General features: G+C 39.9%; 1 protein-coding gene across 1 annotated transcript in view; it reads right to left on the reverse strand.

The window, feature by feature from the left end:
• Positions 1-693: 693 nt before the first annotated feature.
• The window catches only part of LOC131689292 (uncharacterized), a 165,224-nt gene continuing 146,965 nt past the window's right edge, over positions 694-18,952 (reverse strand). The window contains exons 3-5 of the mRNA XM_058974279.1: positions 2,569-3,162; positions 2,380-2,504; positions 694-2,314 (exon numbers count right to left, since the gene is read on the reverse strand). Coding sequence (XP_058830262.1) covers positions 1,921-2,314; positions 2,380-2,504; positions 2,569-3,162 — 1,113 coding nt within the window. The 3' untranslated portion in view covers positions 694-1,920. The remainder of the gene's footprint in view (positions 2,315-2,379; positions 2,505-2,568; positions 3,163-18,952) is intronic.

The following is an 18,952-nucleotide window of genomic DNA, read 5'->3' on the forward strand; positions in this document are numbered from 1 at the left end:
CAAACAAATCACTGTTAGAACTTTTCAAATCTAGCCACTAGAGGTGCTGCTATACAATTAGTAATGTGTCCGAATTCTACTTGCAACAGGATTTAACATTTAATTTATTATGTCCTTAATTTGCTCTCAGTCAAATTTGGTAACCCTAGTTTTTGGAAATTCAAAATGGTAACCAATATGGCGGCCCCCACAAAAATAAGTGGAATTTCAGCCAAAATCGAGAAAAAAAGGTTTTGGAATTTATAAATACGAATTTGAGTTTATATGCATCAAACTAAAAAAATGGCGATTCCAATATGGCGGACTAAAATGTGACTTACAAATTTTGACCAATGTTTTGTGTTTTTCGCCGTTGTCTGTGGTTGTTTGATGACTGATGTACTGTACACATGTGCAGTTCAAGTGTAACACGAAGCATTTTGGGAACATGCATAATGCCATGAAAAAGGTTCCTACCTGATGGGCGCGTCTCGAGCCGAGAGTGTCCCATGGCAGACAGAACGCCGCTTCGAACAATGGCTTGTATAAACCTTTTGACGCGTGAGCCGAAAACCCCGTTCAACACAATCTAGTAGACACTTATACCTTTATAGAAAGAAAAGGATAAAAAATCAAATTGTTGAAAATTTTGAATGAGAACCTCCCCTAATCAGGAAATAAGTGACTAGTCCTAGGAAGGTAAACATTGGGAAGGAAAAAAATTGAAAAGCAGGACCAGATGGCATACAAAAAAAAATTAGGAATGAGAAATGGGAGGTTGCTTTAGTAATATGGACAGAAGGGACGGAAGATTTGTGGAATGTTTTGAATTCCTGATTTGGGTAGACATAGTGTAGCATCGAGTTCTAGGTAAAGTCCATTCCATACGCCCGGTATAGCGCTGGATGATGGAAGAGGGAATGTATTTTGACAGATTTCGATACCAAATGGAAGCTTAGGGATCAGGGATCATCCATAAATGACGTAGCATTATATGGGGGAGGGGGTAGTTTTGTATTTTGTGATGATGTGTGATGACAGGGGGGTAGGAGATCATGTCATGCTACGTAGCTTCTTAAAGAAGAATAGGGGTTGACATAATGTCACGACAACCTTACCCGTTTCATCTAACTTTTTTTTTAATTTCTCACGGGGACAGGGGGGAGGTTTACCGTCAAGCTACGTAATTACCAGGGGGTATTTAGAGGCTTGTGACTAAATGCTACTATGGGGAGGGGGGTGTTAAAAATCACTCAAAAAATGCTACGTCATTTATGGATGATCCCTCAGTTGAATTTGATTAGTAACCGAAAAATTGAACCGCACTGGACGCTTGGATGTACAATGCTCTTTTTTAGATCTTGATTAAGATATAATGTTTAATCTCTGTTTCTCATGCATGAATTGATAATAAACTATTTTTTATATTGCGTAATGTAACGTCGAAAGCTTAAATAATAAGGAAGCTGATTGTTTCGCGCAAACCACATTTTATGATTTTAATTCAACTAATTCCTGTACATTTTTTGAGCCACTCGAAAATCAATGCTTTTTAAGATGATTGTGGATTTTTAGTAGATATAATAGTAATCCTATCTAATTGCTTATAGTAAGTAGAACTCTTCCACAATGCTCTAATTTGGCTTATACTGCTCTAGTTAATTGATGTTCATTCCATGTGCCCTTTTGTTGGAAATTGTTATCTAAGCTTTAGTCTACATCATAAGAACGAGCTGTTTCGCTGCAAATCTCGCTTATTCCTCACACGCTTTACGTATCCTGTTTCGCCACTCACTGCCATATCTTGCACTAGTTTTCGAGGTTGAACAGCTTCCTGACGCCCGACGCCAGCGTTCGGTTGGCCACATGTTGATATGAAGCAATCGTCGTACTGGTCACCGACGCCTGTAACGTAACTTCGGTCGGGGCCAGGAGCAAACCTCACGTCCGTACGTACTTGTACACCACTAGAAACACCAGAAAGCTAACCATCACTAGAACACAGGCGGTAACCACCTTGGCGAACGTGTTGAGCCCGGACTCGTTCGGGTTCAGTGGCCGGGTTGTGCTTTGCTCGGTGGAAGTTCGCCGTTTCGCGGCCAACCCCCGGGCAAGTGCTGGGAAGGCGAGTGACTGCGTAAAAGTGAGCTTGTGCAGTGATTCACTCATGGAGTATGGTCCCACTGAACCGCGGGCTGCCGCCCGAAGCAGCGCGTACTCCAGATCCAGCGCGTCGAACAGCGAGAGGCGGGCGGTCATTGTCGAGGCGCGACGTTGTTCGTCAACCTCGAGGCTTTCCTTGTCGCGTTCGGGTCGCAACCAAGGGTCCGAGGATCTAGTGAGATGGAAAAAGTATATTAGTAATTAACGAAAGTCATACGGAATCGGGAAAAAAGTAACCTTTGGGGATGTTGTCCTAGGTTTGCAACTGCGACTGACGTCAGGGAAGAGGTCGTGCTGGAACTAGCTGTGCAAAGGTGATTTCCAGCGACACCCATGAATTCAGTATTGTCTTCTAAAGATGTCTGAAATGTAAATTTATTTTTTTGTATCCGCATATGTAACTACACCATACTGTCGTGAACCTACTTGGTCAGGTGACGACGGTTGTCGTAGTGCAAATATCCGTGCATGGTCCGGATGCAGCAGAGACGTTGACGGACGCCGCGTGTGGTCCACCGATTGGGTTGGCGATCCACTGGTGGGTGATGCACTTGGTGAAATAGCGTTCGATACAACCATGGGATGGCAGGGCATGGCCACCGGGGAAGGAGATGCCTGGACCGAGTCGATCCCCGAATCTCCCGCTTGCAGTTGATCGACGAACAGCGAGTTCCGCCGCAAATCGTTGCTGCTACTGCTGCAGGATGGGACCGCATGGTTTAGGGAGGTTTGGTGAATTACACCATCCTGCTGACGGTCATCAGCTGCCAGCGGAAAGACAAAACTTTGTCCGTCCGCTTCGCCCCGGGGTGAGTCCTGGCTGGGCCAGACCTGCAGCAGCGGCAGGGAACATGCCGGCGGATTTCTATGGGGACTTTTGATGCTATGTGGCTGCTGGAACGCCTTTCGTCCTAGTTTTGTAGGACTTTCGCATCCGCCGGAATCCTCGGACGATGTGGGTGGCTTGGTGGTGGTACGCCAGAATTTTTTCAAACGCAGCTCGCGTCGTTTCTCTTGTTGCTGCGAAGAAAAATTGAAAATGGTGTGAAAACAGATGTGAATCAATTTGGGGTAACGAGTTAATTTTTTGCAGTATTAGTGAGGGTGCCGCAAATTACTAGGTCTACAATCGTTAAAATACATATAAATTGATATCAATATCTTTACTTCGTTCCTAAGACTGTTACAGATATTCAACTTAAAAAAATATGTGCTTCAAATTTTAAAATACTCGTGTTTGAGACAAAGCGAAAACTCGAATCAAATGCTAATGTACACCCTACCAATTTGCACTATGTTATATTTCTCCTTAGTAGAGAAATTTTAGGCAAAAACTATTTTTTCTCCACTGAGGAGCAAATTGTTTAAAACCATCTTTGCGCGTGAATAGCACCAAACCTATAACTAATTTAAGTTATGGAATTTGCTTTCGACTTCGTCTCATCAGAATATGTTGATGCAAGACACGTATTCAGAAGTAATCGATAACAAAATGCATCTGCACGAATTAGATTTTATAAGAAATGCATCTCGAAATGTTACGAAAAGCGTCACCTTTAAATAAGAAAAAATCCTACACAGAGAGACCAAGGTTAACGATGTCTGGCAAATGATTATTTTTCTCGTTTCCTATAATCGTCCTACAAGATTGCACGATGCAAACAGATGGGGTTTTTAGCGTTAGCATTATTTCGACTCATAAATTCATACTGTGATTCATAATTCGTAAAAGCGCTATAAAAATAATCCGGTCACGGTATGGCAACAAGAGGTACGTAGGTGAGAGCGATTTTCATTGTAAAGTGAATCTTGCGAGTGGGAGGAAGGAAATTACTTTTCATAATGTTTTTACAGAATATTACTTTGCCGGCGAAGCGTTGGTTTGAGCGGCTGCGTCAGCGATACAGTATTATGTTCTTACCAGCAAAGTTCGATATCAATGCTCTAAGTACAAGCTTACATGATGTATGGACATTAACTTTTCCTACCATGACTGCCGATTTTCTTCCAGTGCTTGATCGCAGAAGCAATTTAGATTTGAATTTCGTTGCATAGTGGGGGTAAGAAAAACTTTTCTAGGTAGCGTGGCTCTACACCTCTATTTAAAATCATTTGCCGGAAATGACTGAACTATGCATTTAAGTCACTCTTGTTTCGGTAATTATTTTATGAGTTATTATTTTTCATGTGGGTGTTGCTACAAGTTTTTCGATTGAATGTGTGTTAAGGGAAATGAATGTGACCATATTTTTCTTCTGCAATAGTAAGGTAATTTGTCTTCGTGGCACTCATGTGAAAAGAAGAGTTGCATTGCACCATAGACAATTCTTTAATTTATTTCTGTGGTCAATAGTAAAGGATTATTTAAACTGAAAAACTACTTTGCTTTACATTACTCTCCAACGAAATTGGATTTAACCTATTTTGGGCATGAAAGGCACAATATCTGGCGAACTGAAATGGTCCACCCAAATTTCTGTGCTTGCATATGTTTATGGTCATTTAAATTATAAGTATAACTATAAATAAAGTAGAAACGGATTTTCAGATAATCTTTCGAAAGCGACGTGAAAACCAAAATTTCTCGATCTTTTTCAGGCAGAGCCATTAATATGGAGCACCAACCGAACATCAAAATTCGGCAAAATTATAAATGTACGTAAAAAAACCCATATTTCAGCAAAGGTAGTAAACGATGGAATCACGAATCTCCGTAGCTATACATGTATGCGCACCACTCAACCTAACAGTTTTTCAGTATGTGTCAACCTCGGTTCTGTTCGTATGTGAGCTAATTCGGTTGATTTCTAAGATAGCATTAGTATCGAGTCAAATCAACCGGAATTCTGGTGGATTTCTGTCGGAATATACCAAATTCCGAGCTCGCTTTATATGAGCAGCATGCCGCCTGTGTGGATAAGCTGCTCAATCACATTGATGATCGCACTAGGGTTGTTGTTCTCGGTGATTATAATTTACCGTTGCTACGCTGGAGTTTTGATGACGAAATCGGATGCTTTATCCCTAATAATGCATCCTCTGAGCACGAGCTGTTGTTAGTCGAAACTATGATCGCTTCTGGTTTACAACAAGTAAACTACCTGACGAATGACAATGGAAGATTACTTGATTTAGCCTTTGTAAGTAGTGCCAGTGATATTGAAGTCATAGAACCACCCGTACCGCTAATGAAATTGGATCGTCATCATCATCCGTTTGTTTTGACCATTGAGACTCTTTACGGTTCACCAGTGATTGACGATGTAGATGTGTGGTATGATTTCAATCAATGCGATTATGACGAGCTAAATGCGAGAATCTCAAACATCAATTGGATTGAAATATTATCACTGGGTACTCTCGACGAGGCTGTGGACAGGTTTTATTGCGAATTGGACTTAATTTTTCAACAACACGTGCCTCTGAGAAGACGAAAGCGCCGTTGCACAAATAAACGCCCCTGGTGGAACGATGAGCTGCGCAATCTGCGAAATCGGTTAAGGAAGGCTCGTAAACGATTTTTCCGGAAAAGAGGTGAAGATGATAAATCGTTTGTGCGAGATTTAGAGCGACAATTTCAATCATTGAATGCATCTTGCTTTCGATCATACATTTCACGACTTGAGAGTAACATGAAGGACGAGCCGAAGCAATTTTGGGCTTATTTGCGGAACAAAACATCCACCCGTGGTTTTCCTGAAAACGTGAACTACCGTGACAGGACCTCAACGACACCTGCAGAGTCAGCAAAGCTATTCTCGTCTTTCTTTCAAAGTGTGCTAAGTAATAACCCACCACCTTTGTCTGAATCGTACCTGAGTAGTCTGCCGACGTTCTCCTTGAATTTGCCTGTAACATCTTTCACCGAACGCGAAGTGTACACCAATCTACGTGGTGTTGACGGTTCAAAGGGACCAGGATCGGACGGAATACAACCATGTTTCGTCAAGGAATGCTCTTCATCGTTAGCTGTACCGATATCCATGCTTTTCAATCGCTCTCTCGGTGAAAGTATTTTTCCCGCCAAGTGGAAGGAGGCTTTAATAACACCAATTCATAAAGCCGGTAACGTCCATGACGTCATAAATTACAGAGGAATTTCAATCCTGAGCTGCCTCCCAAAAGTTTTTGAAAGTATGCTGTTAGATATTCTCTACCCTGCAGTAAAACACATCATCACTACAGATCAGCATGGGTTTGTTAGAAAGCGCTCAACAACGACGAACTTAATGAGCTATGTGTCAACGCTGATTGATAAATTAGAGAAACGACAACAAATTGATGCAGTGTATGTAGATTTCTCCAAAGCCTTCGATCGCCTTCCTCATCAGCTAGCTGTTGAAAAGTTGAGGCGAATCGGATTTCCGGACTGGCTGACCAATTGGATCTTCTCGTACCTTACAAACCGCAGTGCATCTGTGCGACTTGGAACTGTACTTTCAGACCCATTCGACATCACATCGGGTGTACCTCAAGGGAGTCACCTTGGACCTCTTCTCTTCGTGCTCTTTGTGAATGACATTTGCAGCGAATTGACATCGTGTAAGGTGATGTACGCAGATGATCTGAAAATTTATCGCATCATAACAACTCTGGTAGATTGTTGTGCACTTCAGATGGACATAGATAGGATCATGAGTTGGTGTGATAGAAACGGAATGACTATAAACATTCAGAAATGCAACATAATCACCTTCACACGAATACTCTCGCCAATTACGTTTGAGTATGCAGTGAGCGCTGCCCCAGTAAAACGAGTTTTATCAATCAAGGACCTTGGTGTTATACTTGATCGTAAGCTACGTTTCATCGAACACTTCAATGCAGTTACTGCTAAAGCCTTTGCAGTACTAGGACTCATCAAACGAAACACCCAAGATTTCAACGACGTCTACTGCCTGAAGGCACTGTACATCAGTCTGGTACGCAGCATTCTAGAGTATGGAGTTATCGTTTGGGCCACACCGTACACATTAATCGCATAGAACGGGTGCAAAAGAGCTTCGTCCGGTATGCCCTTCGACGGCTTCCCTGGCGAAATCGATTTGAACTACCACCGTATGAGCATCGTTGTGCTCTTATCAACCTGCCTACGCTACGAAACAGGAGAGTTTTTCTGCAGCGACTTTTTGTGTTCGATCTTCTCGCTGACAACATTGACTGCCCTCTGCTTCTCGCCAAGCTGGACTTCAACGTTCCTGGTAGGTCTCTGCGGAGAATGGACTTCTTTCGGCGCTCTACTCATCGCACGCAGTACGGCCAGAATAACCCGGTGGATGTTTGCTGTCAGCTCTTCAATAGCGTTTTTTATCATTTCGACTTTAACTTAAGTAGAGAAATGTTCAAAGTAAAAATAGGTTTAAGTTAGTATAGTATTTCAGTCTGTACGAAAATTTATTAATTCGAAGACAATATAATAATAATATTGGCGGACAGAATTACCGATTTTCTTACTGGGTAGATTTGATAGTGAAATAATAATGTTAAAATCGATACGATGCTTTGTGCCGGTTGTGATCTTGGCCCAGAACCAGTCCTCGAGTCCTGAACATACAACGGATCCGGACCAGTTTATGAATCCGAACATGTTTAGTCTTGATCCGGACCAGTATCCGGATCTAACCCATCCTCTTTTTCCCTTATCGGATCCGGACCTGAATCAGGCTTAGACTTAATGTTTCGATCCAGACAAGTGTCTGGGTCCGAACCCTCGGTTCGGATACCTGGATCGAAACCGTAGATCTCGCTTTCCGTTCATGGTCTGTGCAGTCACTATCTTGCTGTTGACGTCCGGGATAGAAAAGAGATTTCAATTAAACACCGACCGAAATAACTTACCACTATGCCGAGTCGGTTTTTCTGACTGTGCTTTGAAGCTGGCCGAGTGTGAAATACGAAATGTGTCGTGTAGTGAAAAATGAAATCCTTCTTTTTCTAAGTACGATATGTTCACTTTGCTTGATGCGCAATACAATGACAAGTGAAATGCTACACAGTTGTAGAAAAACCGACACGTTAATATGAATTGTACACAGCAAAAAATATTTTGTAATCTTAAATTTATTTTCATGCACACATTTGGAGCACGAACATAAATTTAAAATTAAGCGCCACCACAAATACACACAACTTGTCGTGCTTTCTTCAACGAATTTTGTTATAATTTTACACATTGATTGAAAATTATATCTTCATTAAACGGGATACCAATGCACTTTAATGTATTTTTAATCCAATATTGCTGTAAAATAAATGACATGTAATGTCACACGAACAAAAGTGTAAAATCACATGCTTTTTGATGCCCCCATTGAGTGCATCGATTTCAACTTAATTTTCAATCAGCTTTTCGATTCAAGCTTTGTATGTTTACATTCGTATTCATGTCGTTTAAATTTCATTATTTTTTGGCGTGTATAAGAATTGATAAAACATGACTGGGACGCAGAGAGAATTTGAATGTGTCGATATTGCCGCTTAGACATTTTTATTTGGAAATGTTTTAGTGTTAACCGTCTTGCTATTAACGAGCGTTTAATAAAAAATGAGAATGCTTTCAATACCTTTCTGTAATTAAAGTAAAGAGCGTGATTTTTTTTCTCTCCAAAAGAATTGATCTCTAGATTTCCTAGAAATGGGTGACATGTTTCGTTTCGCTCGGGTGCTGTCAGTTCAATCGAAGATGGCGTCGAAACAGCAAACTCTCTGCGAGCGTGTTGTACGGTCATCGTGGAAAAAAAGTTTACGGTAGACCTGTTTCGGGACGAAAACGTGCCCGTGAGTACAGTTTACCGGATCCTGACATCCATGAGCCGGAAGGCCGGTAGCGGCTGTCCGGCGAAGAAAATGACGAAGAAGAAGGATAAAAAGCTGTTCGACAACAAGGACGGAACGAGATTGCGTAACGCCGGCCGAAAATATCACTGCACTGAACCCTCAAGATGGAGGACATCATCTGTCGGAAGAAGACTCGGTCCCCCGACTACACGGACGAGCAGATAGCTATCGCGAAATCGCAGTGCCGGTGAATGACGAAGAACTACCGTGGGACGTCGTTCCACGTTACTTTCCGCGCTCGAAAACCCACATTCCAGGAAATGACAGCTACTATTCCAGCGACAAGTCGGCACTAATTTTGAAAAAAAGTTATGTTGTACATCGCCATATCGGACAGAGGGATTTCAAAGCCGTGGTTGAAGCCGAGTGGTCTGGCCATCAATCAACAGGTGTACCAGGAGGAGCGTCTTGAGAAAATTCTTCAGTTGTTCTTAAAGGAGCATCATACGGATGGGAAGTACGTCTTCTGACCAGACAAGGCGTCTTCCCATTACGCCAAGAGGACGCTGGAGTGTCTTGAGCGGAAAAAGATACCGTACGTGCCGAAAAAAAGGAGTCAGACTAGCTTGCCTCAATGCCGTCCCATTGAGGATTTTTTCTGCTCCATAGTTCCCTAATGTACAAAAATAATTGGCTGGCAGGGGTTCGAAGCAGTTGACCACCAAGATCCGGAATTGTATCCGGAAGACAGACGTCAGTGCCGTCCAGCGCTCTTGTGAGAGCATCGCGCCTAAGTCGCGTCGATTTGCGGACCAAGCTCCCTTCTCCAATATTCATTGAAGTTTTTTGAAGAATAAACATTATGTTTTTAATAAAAAAACACTGAATTCGTTGAAATTTTGTTTTTTATCTACATGACTGGAAAAATTCTCATTTTTATTAAACATCCGCTAGAGTATTTTTGACTTGCTACCGTAAAAATATTACGGCCTAGTTTTGGGTGAAGGACGCCAAATTTCGTCTCATCATAGACTCGGTGAAAAAGTAAATCGCAGTAAATCGGTGAAAAAGTAAATACCTTTTACATGAGATTCGGTATTTTATTCAAACGAACAGACCACGAGAAATTCGTCGTCGCGTGATAGAAAGTTGAAAATCGATTTATATACTCCTCAACGGCGGCTATCCGGAGTTCAAGTTGCATATTTGGCCAATCGTTTTAATATGACAAAATTTGTCGTTTACCATTTAATGGTAAATTTCTCAAATTCTCGGAAGCCGGCTGCCCAGAGCAACTAATACATGATAACACTATTGGAACACTTACTAATCAATTTTCCCTTCCCGTGATACATGTGGAGATGCCGAGGATTCCTCGGTCACTAGCAGCAACATGTATCGAACTAACATTCAATCCTTCCCAAGAAGATCTGCATTCGACCGTGGCCAGCGTCGGTATTCATTAGCACAATCTAGATTGCGTATTACAATTAAGTAATGTAGAATTATTTTTTTTATGCAATTAAAGGCGATTTCTGAGGCACAAATTGAATTTTTTGGAATAACTACAAGGGGCAGCCCTATGGGGTTGCACGAACTGTAGACGTAGGACTATACTACATAACGTAAAATATTTATTTTCTTAGTACATTCAGAGTAATAGTAAATCAGACATATTTCTTAGGTATATTTTAAGCACAACCAATAAACATCGAATGTTACATATTGAACCTAACCTTCTTGGTTATCAGGTCATTTCATTTGTAGTAGTTGATCGAATCCGATTAAACTTATTTTAGAAGATCTGAAGAAAGAAGACAGAAAACCGTGACCGGACTGAAACTTCAGCTTATAAAAATTGTAAAAACTTTTCGATTGTGTGTGGTAAAAAACCCAGACCAGTGAAGAAAAATCAAATTTTAGACAATATAATCACATTTGATGTATATACCAAGCTTTCTGGTTATATTTTGCCATTCTTGTAACTTTCCTAAAGGACGCATATAAATGTAGCGAATGCAGTGGTCTTAATCATATATTGAAACTATAAATATGCAAGAATCAAAAACAATTTTATATATGGAGATGCGTTTTTGCAACTGTTTTTCGAGTGGCAGTGTATTCATTTATAAATAGGCGTTGTAGTATGTACCTAATCAAAATAAGATAGGCTGAGTGGAAATATATCACGTGAAGTGGAAATTAATCTATGAATTGATCGAACGTAAATAATAAACTTTCGTTGTGCTTTCCATCGATCCTCGTAAATTTGTTGCTAAGAAAGTTTTAGTCTTTGCTCAACGAAAGCACAGATTGCTATCATGCAGGTTACGCATGCAACCGCTAACAAACAGGGATGCCACATTGAAATCTGTATTTCGGTCAAAAATATCTGTTTACCATCTGTGATAACTAAAACAGGAAAAAAATCTTTGACAAATTGCCGAAAAATCTGTGAAAAATCACAATATTTCCAAAAATCTATGAAATTTTCATCAAAATGCCAAAAATCTGCCATCTGTTGAAAAAAATCTGTGATCAAAAATTGTGATAAAAATCTGTGACATTACAGAAAAATCTGTGAATATGGTAACCCTGCTAATAAATTAGATATACCTACCTTCACGTTCGCCTCAAACATTGAACCCAAGCTCTCACAAAGCAAAATGAGTCAACGCTGATGATGATGGGTAGAGCGAAAGAGACAACTAGTACCACGACACTATGTTAACCGTGTTTGCAAATGGAGCTCGAATGTACAAGCGATTTTGTGTACGAATAATTGTGTTCGAGGTTATGCATAAAAGTGTGCTGGAAAAGAGCACAACACAAAAGAAAGTATAGTGTTTGAAAGGACAAGCTCAGTCACGTGTTGGACGGCACTGGGTAGCGTACCTCCACAGCTAGTCTAACAGACTTCTAATTCAGCTACACTGGCAGTGAAAACACACAGCGCAGTGATCTGCTCTGCCTGCCGTTCAACAGGCAACTGAGCTTGTCCAGCCAAATCCGTTCTTTAAATAGTCGATGATGACGTCATTCATAAAAGCGTATCGGTACACAGATCTGTCGTGCTGGACTTGGGAGGCGCTGTATTCTGTGTGTAAATGCGCGATATTTTAACTAGGTTGTAAATTATTTAAATTTTCAATGCCATGATATCATCTTTGGGTTTATCTATTGAAATCTATTCTTAGAACTATTTCGGGGCGGTATGTGCAAAAAATTTGAAAGTTTATCGTGAAATGGCTGAATTATGTGCGTTTAACCCTCAAAAAGGCAAGCGGGTCTCAGAGGCCCGGCACGTTACAATTTTTTAGTTACAAAAAAATGTGTATGCAGTATAAGCTTGGGCATGGAAATTTTGATAAGTAGCTTTGAAATCTATAACAAAAATAAAGAGTTGTGAAATTTTGATCTATGGAGTGATGCGCAGCTATGTTTGAATTTTTTACATGCACAAAAAGGCAAGCCGGGCCTGGCAGGCCCGGTGTGCCTGCAATAATTACTAGGAATACCACGGGTTTTATACATTAATATTTATCTGAAAAAAACATTTTGATGAGTTCATCTTCATATTAGCAGGAATTTTATTCATGTTTTGATTGATTTTATCTTTTTACCTTTTCTTATAGAAAAAATCTTGAAAGTTTGAGCGAATTCTATACATTTCTTTTATAAGAAATGTAAAAATGGCATACGATAATGACGTGTGTAATATTTTTTTGGGTAAATACTTTTATTTCACCCACTGTGGTCTACTTGACAATTATTTGGATACAACGTAACCTAACTCTGTCGTTATTGTCTATTTTTGTTGTCTATTCTTTGTGTTATAGTTGTCGTAATTATTCAAATTGTAGGATCTAAAAGCAACGAAAAATTCAAATGGCTATAAGACGATATGCCCATGTTTTCAATCGTCTCAAAGAATCTGAAATAATGGAAGAAATTCGAGCAAATTCAACAGCAGACGATTCCGAAACTCATTTGCAAAGCGAGGAAGAAGATGTGAATGATATTGCTTCCGACGATGAATCTGATGCAGACTCGGTAGCAAAATCTGAATATGTACTCCAGTTATGCATCAGAAGAAATTAATAGCAACCCAGAAACATTTATTTGTCGTGTTCAAACGAAATGGAGATCAGAACCAATCGACAGTCGACGTGATCTTCCGAGTACTCACCTTTTGGAAAAAAATGACCTTTTTACATCCATCGCCCTATACGCTGAAATCGGGATTTTCTGCGTGTTCGTACTCATCATCCTGTAATTCCGGAACCGGAAGTCGGATCAATTATAAATTCAACAGCAGCCAATGGAAATGCTGTACCTTTCATTTGAAACCAAGTTTGTAAAAATCGGTAAAGAATTCGCTGAGAAATAGGTATGACATTATCTTAGGAACTTGGTAAGTTCCCCCGGGGCATCAAAAACCGCCATAGCTGGCCAATGTGGTCGAAGTGCCTTCGGTGGGTCATTAATGACCTAGACATGCAAAGCCAAGTAATGTTGCACATATTTTAATATATATTGCATTATTTGGACATCAGTTTCTATGGAAATTTGCTGTGTGATTGTACTCTTCAACACGTAACTCCAGAACCGAAAGTCGGATCAATAAAAAAATCAATAGCAACCGATGGGAAGGCTGTACCTTTCATTTGAGACTAAATTTGTACAAATCGGTCCAGTCACCTCTGAGAAAAATCAGTGAGATCGTTTGCCACATACATACATACATACACACATACACATACACATACAGACATTTTACGATCTCGACGAACTGAGTCGAATGGTATAAGAGATTTGCCCTGCGAGTCTCGGTTAAAAAGTCGAAATTTCGACCGATTGCATAACCTTTCTATATGAGAACGGCAAAAAGGAGCTTGAATTTAGACGGGCCTGAGAGGCCCGGTTTGCCTTTTAATATTAGGATTTTAGCTTGCCTTCACAAGGGTTAAAATTGGACCACTTTTCGTTACATTTTCTTAGAATTTGCATATCGAAAACAAAGACGTAGTCCTACGTCAAAAAAAAAATTGTTAAAGAAAAGATAATTCAATGTTCTTTAAGGCGATGACAGAAATAGGATTAAAGTGTGTAGTGCAATATTCAAGAGAAATTAATATATTTTGTCTTTCCATTTCCTAGAAATTTTTGTTTGAAAATGAAAATGTCCCCTTAATCAAGAACCATTTCCGTACTTCATTGGAGAATATAGCTTAGAAGATACTGCTACAATTTCAAATGGATCGAATCAAATTTGTCTTTTTGAAGTTTATTTATCTTTAATCTTTCCAACTCCATAAGCCGGCCTCTCTTTATAAACCAAAATTTTAACGGTATTAACCGTTTTAACAGTGGAGTTACCCCTTAACGAACGATGATGGAACATAATATGAAAAACCAATTGAAAGTGGGTGGAGGGTGACCTTCCACCTTAGGGGTTAACGCTTGGCATATGGCGTGAAACATAAGGAAAATTGATATTAGATCGCTTTCAGCGTGCAGCAGTTGATCCAAGATGTAGAAAGTCTGTTCGTCAAGAAAAAAATTGAAAAGGTAAAACGTGACCGAATTTGTTCCCTAGGGAAATTAAACCCAGTTGCGTCACCGCATTTTAAATCAATCGCTTCCTATCAATCGTGAACCCGTGCTTCAATCGAGTTTGCTGGTTTCCAATATTTCCGACACGGGATCGAATTACTAACATGTACCCTTTTTTGAGACAATGAGTATGCATTTGGAAAGCAACACCTATCAACACTTTGCGGACATTCCAATGCTCAACTGTTTACATAGTTAATTCGCGAACCATTTATCTTAACTGCCGCACATTCGAGTCGGTAAATTGGTCTACGCGACGGTGCGGGTGTTAGGATACCGGAACTGCAATGCACCCGGCTCGTTGTTTTCGAAACGGCTCATAACGGTGTACCTTCAGCTGGATGTTATGCGGTTATGTGCTGGTTGCGTTCGGGGCAGTGCGTAATGAAGCGTATCCGGAATAATTGTTTTGAGGACAGAACTGAATCGGACTGGTACAGCACAATTAGTCACATCTTTTCGAATTGGTATGCGGTTTCCGCACGGACTACTGCGCTAATGAGCGTGGCATGGCTGCCATTTCGTGTCAGATAGGGCAGCACGAGCTGAGAGCTGCCATTTTTCGTGTGGTATGTGATGTGACCGTTATCAGAACTTTGCCGTTATAGTAGTTTTAATATGAATAGAATATTTAGAAGGGTCATCGATAAAGTTTAAAATAATTAAATTAATTCGATTTAATACCAACTTAAATGGTAATGTCCATAGCGTGTAGACAGTTTGTTTTCAAACAATGTTTATATTTCATAGATACTTAAGGCGTACATAGCTTTTTGGGTTCCTATCAATTTTCTAAACGAGTTATTTCAAACGAGCATTGGTATTACTATTTAAATGGCTAAAACAGTTTGCAAACGTACAACATTCCATTGCGACACGAGCTCTTCTATTTCGATAGACGATTCATGGCCTACAGGAGAACTACACTGTCGTTATACAGTTAAATGTCCCATGTTCTATTTGATTCCCAATATACATGGGACATGTATATGTTGAATGGCAATACAGAATGAACACAACGACCCTATTCTACCATTAAGAATTCTTCCTATTCGAGGTCCGAATATACGACAACTGGCTTTAGAAATCAGTCTGATAGGGTCTAAAAAGACATCCAGCGTACGGCACGACCCTAGTGCAAACTGCAGTGTGCATTTCACATATGCTACATCAAAATGTTCTGTATCCCTCTCTCTCTCTCTCTCTCTCTCTCTCTCTCTCTCTCTCTCTCTCTCTCGCTTCCACATGTGGAATGAGTCGACTAACTTTCACCAGAATGTCCGGTGGATGTGACCACGTATGCATTTAGTCGGTGCCATGGGTATATTTACATTGCTTTCGCGTACCAACCAGTGCATGAAGATTTCAACGGAGAGCATCCGGAACGGCATCCGCATCGCAGTGGCTTGCAGAAACATAGCGCAATGGTTGGTTATGGATCCTTCCACACCGAATGAATAATCCTTTTCTGCCTAGTTTCTGTATGGACGTATCGATGCCGAGGGACATCCGAATGGAGCACGCTTCTGTCGAAAGACGTTCCGGTTCGGTGGAAACATATTCAATATTAATTAAATTTAATACTTTATGTAAATTTACTCTAGCGCAGTGAGCGTCCTCAAATGGTAGATTGTACGTGATTACTCGAGGGAACACTGCAGTGGTCAATCGTTCACCGGTGGTGTCAAGCAAAGCTGCATTGCATTGATGGCCAATGCTAACCGCGGTAGTCTTATTGATACGGTTTTCCATCCGGTTTGCGGTTTGTATGCCATCGTGCGGTGGGCTATAGGAAATTGTGATTGCAATCGCTTTGTGTGAAGTGTTTCTGGTGCAAAATTGTTCTACCTTTACAGAGAAAACTCTAAAACTGAAATTAAATCCACCTGAAGTAGATGGTCAACAGATGCATTGGTTTACGTTCGGATGCCTGATGGGCGAAAAGTTTGTGTAGATTTATTTTACGCATCTAACCGAGTCTATTCCTATTTTGGTGCCGATACTATTTGGAACATATTATTAAGAATTTTGGGAAACGACTATGAATGATGTAGCATTTTTGAGTGATTTTTGACATCGTGTTATTAGAAAAGGAAAGTAGAAAGAATGCTTATATGGATGTGGCTGTGGCACCTAAAACGGAGATTATCATTTGATTTTTTTGTTCATTTGTTATTTCGACTAACCTATAGTCAGGACCGTAGCGTCTTCTGGTACCCTTGGCGGAGTTTTGCGCTCCTTTGGTATTCATCGGCTTTCGTTTTCAACTCGACTTCCGAAGAATAATTTAGTGTGTACTATGCCGCGGTGAACATGAAGTTAAATGTTTGTAAGACAATCTAAGCGTTAAGTATTAAATATTGCAATACCCCTTAAGGGTATGTTTTTTATCTTTTGGGCGTAAATAAGCCAAAGTTCGCTATTGTTTGTGGAATAATGAAAAGGCGTAAGAACTTCCGTGTTGTGGTGGTTCAGATTTAAAGAACGAACAATTTTACATTGACATGTGAATACTCAAAAGTTGTATAATATTCCACTGAAACCAACTAATTGAGCAGGATTTTAACTCCGATAACACAAAGTTCATTCGTGAATTAGGAGGACCAGCAAACGTAACGTTACAGAGTTGCTTGCTGTTTTACCATTTATCATATACGAAGTTTTGTTGACTTGTCAAGGTGATTTCGGTGAAAAACAAATGTATACAAAAAATGTATACAAAGGGTGCAATACACCGATGGAAAATTGAGCACAATTACCACATCAGTCGGACAAATTTAAACCAACGCGAGCGCGGACAACAGGAATGAATTTTCTAGCCTATTTCGGGCAAAGCCATCAATATGAAGTACCAAAAGAATACTAACATTTTTGTGAAATTTTTAATATAAGTTGACGTCAGATTTGTTTGTAATATCATTTGAAGCTCAGGTATGCCACATTGAAATTTGTGTTTCGGCCAAAAAAATCTTTTTACCATCTGTGATGACTTAAACAGGAAAACTTAAAAAAAAACTGCGAAAATCTGTGAAAATTTCCTAAAAATTTGTGAAAAATCACAATATTGCCAAACATCTGTGAAAATCTGTGAAATTTTCATCAAAATGCCAAAAATCTGTCATCTAAGAAAAAAAACTGTGATCAAAAATTGTGAAAAATATCTGTGACATTACAGAAAAATATGTGAATATGGTAACCCTGGTTTGAAGGTGACGGACGGAGCATTTTTTCGGGAGAATGTGAAATCAGTTTACGCTAGGTATTTGAATGCAACGGACAGATGATTTCTTCCTGTACGTGCAGTAAGATTTACTGAGAAGTCGATTTATTGGGGAATTCAATATGCGTCCAAAGAATTCCTTTGAATATTTGTTGTTTTCTCCAATAGTTATATTTATTTTCGATGCTTGAAAACTTGCAAAGAAACCGAAAACGTGATTTCCAAAAGATTCTTGAACTATATACTCGTGAAATCCGTTGACGCTTGGTGTTTGAAATCGACGGAGCATTTCAGGAGACTATATACACTGGAACCTCCATTTCCGAACTAAGCCGGGGATTCGTAAAAAAAGTGTTCGTTATTTGGGAAACTATTATTTATTTAGTGAAACGAGTTCTCTTTACATTCTTAAGCCAAGTACCATATGTCTCCATCAGCCAAGTGTGTAATTCAGTGAATGGGAACGCATGATACTTTTTACTTCACAAAGCACCACGTTGCTCCATCTTAATGATTGAACTGATAATTATATGCGTGGAAGCGATAGTACATTTAGTTTGTGTGGAAAGTGTTTGGATCGATCAATCCAACCGACACAGCCAATATATCTGTCTCTACACCATCATTTTCATCTTCACATTAGAATTGTTCCCTGCGCATACATGTAACTTCATTTTCCTGCCCGTTAGCCACAATGCCTACAACAGAACGCATTCAAATGTACCGGCGATGCTGTCTGTCATTAGGACATTGAAGCGGCGGCAGTTGACGATAGTGCCGGAAAGCAATTATTTCGAATCGAATATTATCTGAATGAAACCACATGCTACGGTTCGTGGTCATCCACGGGACAGGTTGAAACAATTGAACTACGCTATGTTGGGCAACGCATTGTACATTTCCAATTTATGAGGAATTAATGGGCTTGGCGTTTTGAGCACAAAATGATCACAGATTATATCGTCGGTATAGGGATTTGGTGAATGCGTATATTCATAAGCGATATTAATACACGAGAATAAAGCATCGCTTATTTTAATTGCACTTTATTCAAAACTATTTGAGTGAATGATAAGAATATACCATTTGTGCGAGGGTCGTTGATTAAACTGTGGATCATATGTGTTTTTGAAATACACCGATATTCTCAATCCATGAAATCGATTTTTTTTTTTCAGTCAAACTTTTATTGAAACG

The sequence above is a fragment of the Topomyia yanbarensis genome, chromosome 3, assembly GCF_030247195.1.
Source record: "Topomyia yanbarensis strain Yona2022 chromosome 3, ASM3024719v1, whole genome shotgun sequence".
In the NCBI taxonomy this organism is placed as follows: Eukaryota; Metazoa; Arthropoda; class Insecta; order Diptera; family Culicidae; genus Topomyia; species Topomyia yanbarensis.